The sequence below is a fragment of the Apus apus genome, unplaced genomic scaffold (assembly GCF_020740795.1).
Source record: "Apus apus isolate bApuApu2 unplaced genomic scaffold, bApuApu2.pri.cur manual_scaffold_51_ctg1, whole genome shotgun sequence".
In the NCBI taxonomy this organism is placed as follows: Eukaryota; Metazoa; Chordata; class Aves; order Apodiformes; family Apodidae; genus Apus; species Apus apus.
This window is the reverse complement of record NW_026248856.1, coordinates 59,119-62,269: the sequence shown is the minus strand read 5'-3', so window position 1 is coordinate 62,269 and position 3,151 is coordinate 59,119. Positions and strand designations below refer to the sequence as shown.

Genomic DNA, 3,151 nt, shown 5'->3' with positions numbered 1-3,151 from the left:
GGGGGAGTTATCCAGAGGAGTGTGATGGCTGCTCAGGAACTCACTGAGCATCAGTCTGTGGGTGGGAGTGGTTGCATCACAATTTGTTTCCCTCCTGTTTTGTTTCTAATCTCTTTTCTTTTACAGTTTGGTTTTGGATTTTTTATTCTTTTTGGTCATACAAATGTATTTCATTTTTAATATTAGGATAATATTAGTATATTTAATATTTATTTAATATTAGGATATTTTGTTTGAATCATTAAGAAATTCTCAACTCAACCCCCAGAAGATCTTTCCTTTTTCCCCCAGTTCTCCTTCCTGTCCCACTGGGAGGAGGCCACGTGAGCGAGGGGCTGTGTCTTGCTGAGTTGCTGGCTGGGGTTAAACCTGAACAGTCCTTTTGATTTGTGGTGCCCAACGTGGGGCTGGAAGGGTTCAGATAAGGACAGCTGTGATCAGAGCATGGTAAAACGAAGCAGTTATAATTGTTCATTGTACTGGTTTCACAGTCACTGGGCACCGTGTTGGTTGCTTTGCTCTCTGAGCTGTTATGAGAGCTGTGGGATGTCACACCTTCCATGCTTCTGGAGGTGCTGGTGGTCACCTCTGGAGCCTGGCTCAAGGGCATCACTGGGCTGGGCTGTGTGACCCTGATGGTGAGACTGACCTGGGATCCAGAGTCAGCACTGCTGTCACCTCTGTCCTTCAGCTGCAACCTCCTGGAGACTGTTAACAATGATGTTGCCTTTCGTGAAAGGCGTGACGACCTGGTTCAAGAACGGCACGGCGGCCAACCCCAGGCCGCTCGGTCCATCAGCTCACAGACACCAATGTGGTGGATGGCAAATGGCGTTTATTAGTGTTTACCGCGGTGTTTATATGAGTTAGGTCTGTGGTGTCACTTCCGTCTGCTTACATCGTGAACTAAGTGCTATTGGCTATTAGGAGAGGGGCCTTATCTTTCCGTACAGCGCGAAATCTTCCGGCCGCCGGACCCTAACTACCCACACACCCATTATGACGTCACCCACTATGACGTCACGGATTATGACGACATCCATTATGACATCACCCAGTATGACATCACCAGTTATTATGTCATCCATTATGACGTCACTCATTATGACGTCATCCATTATGACATCATCCATCATGACATCATCCATTATGACACCAACCATTATGACATCACCAACTATTACATCACCAACTATGACGTCACCCTTTATGACATCATCCATTATGACGTCACCCATTATGACATCACCCATTATGATGACACCCATTATGATATCATCCATTATGACGTCACCCATTAAGACGTCACCCATTATGATATCACCAAGTATGACGTCACTGATTATGACAACATCTATTATGACATCTTCCATTATGACATCATCCATTATGATGTCATCTACTATGTCATCACCAACTATTACATCACCCCTGATGACATCACCAACTATGACGTAACCCATTATGACATCACCAACTCTGACGTCAACCATTATGACGTCACCCATTATGACGTCACTAACGATGACCTCACCCATTATGACATCACCCATTGTCACGTCACCCATTATGACATCATCCATTATAACAACATCCATTATGATATCACCAAGTATTATGTCATCCATTATGATGTAACCCATTATGATGTCATCCATTATGCTGTCATCCATTATGACATAACCTATTATGAAGTCACCCATTATGATGTCACCAAGTATGACGTCACCCATTATGAGTCACCAACTATGACCTTACCCATTACGACACCACCCATTTTGACGTCATCCATTGTGATGGTACCCATTATGATGTCACCCATTATGACATCATCAATTATGATGACATCCATTATTGCATCACCCGTTATAACATCACCCATTATGACATCATTCATTATGACAATTTTCGTTGACATCACCCATTATGATGTCACTCATTATGACATCAGCCATTATGACATCATCCATTTTGAAGTCACACATTATGACGTCATCAATTATGATGACATCCATTATGACATCACCCATTATGACACCACCAGTTATTATGTCGTCCATTATGACATCATACATTATGACATCATCCATTATGACAGCATCCATTATGATGTCACAAATTACGATACCTTCAATTATGATGTCATCCATTATGATGTCTTCCATTATGACATCACCAATTATGATGATACCCATTATGATATCTTCCATTATGATGTCATCCATTATGTCATCCATCATGACTTCACCTATTATGTCATCACCCATTATGATGTCACCAAGTATGACGTCACCCATTATGACATCATCTATTATGACATCAATCATTATGACTACATCCATTATGACATCACACATCATGACACCACCAATTATGATGTCACCCATTATGACGTCACCCATTATGTCATCACCAAGTATGACATCACCCATTATGACACCACCAGTAATTATGTCGTCCATTATGACGTCACTCATTATGACATCATCCATTATGACAGCATCCATTATGACAGCATCCATTATGACATCACCAAGTATGATACCCTCCATTATGATGTCTACCATTATGACATCACCAACTATGACGTCAACCTTTATGACATCATCCATTATGATGTCATCTATTATGACGTCACCCATTATGATGCCTCCAATTATGACGTCATCCATTATGACGTCACCCATTGTGACATCATCCATTATGACGTCACCAACTATGATGTCACTCATTATGACATCACCCATTATGATGTCACCCATTATGACATCATCCATTATGACAACGTCCATTATGACAGCATCCATTATGACATCACCCCTTATGATGTCACCCATTATGACATCATGCATTATGTCATCACACCTATGATATAACCCATTATGACATCACCCGTTATGACGTCACCAGTTACGATATCATCCATTATGTCATCACGAACTATGACATCACCCTTGATGACATCACCAACCATGACGACACCCATTATGACATCACCAACTGTGACGGCAACCATTATGACGTCACCCATTATGACATCACCAACTATGACCTCACCCATTATGACATCACCCATTGTGACGTAACCCATTATGACATCATCCATTATGATGTCATCTACTATGTCATCACCAGTTATGATACCTCCAAT

At 41.5% G+C, this 3,151-nt stretch overlaps 1 protein-coding gene across 1 annotated transcript in view; it reads left to right on the top strand.

The window, feature by feature from the left end:
- The first annotated feature begins 1,014 nt into the window (after positions 1 to 1,014).
- Positions 1,015 to 3,151, top strand: part of LOC127396281 (histone acetyltransferase KAT7-like) — a 19,050-nt gene continuing 16,913 nt past the window's right edge. Inside the window, 2 exon segments of the mRNA XM_051643900.1 lie at positions 1,015 to 1,057; positions 1,303 to 1,454. Coding sequence (XP_051499860.1) covers positions 1,015 to 1,057; positions 1,303 to 1,454 — 195 coding nt within the window.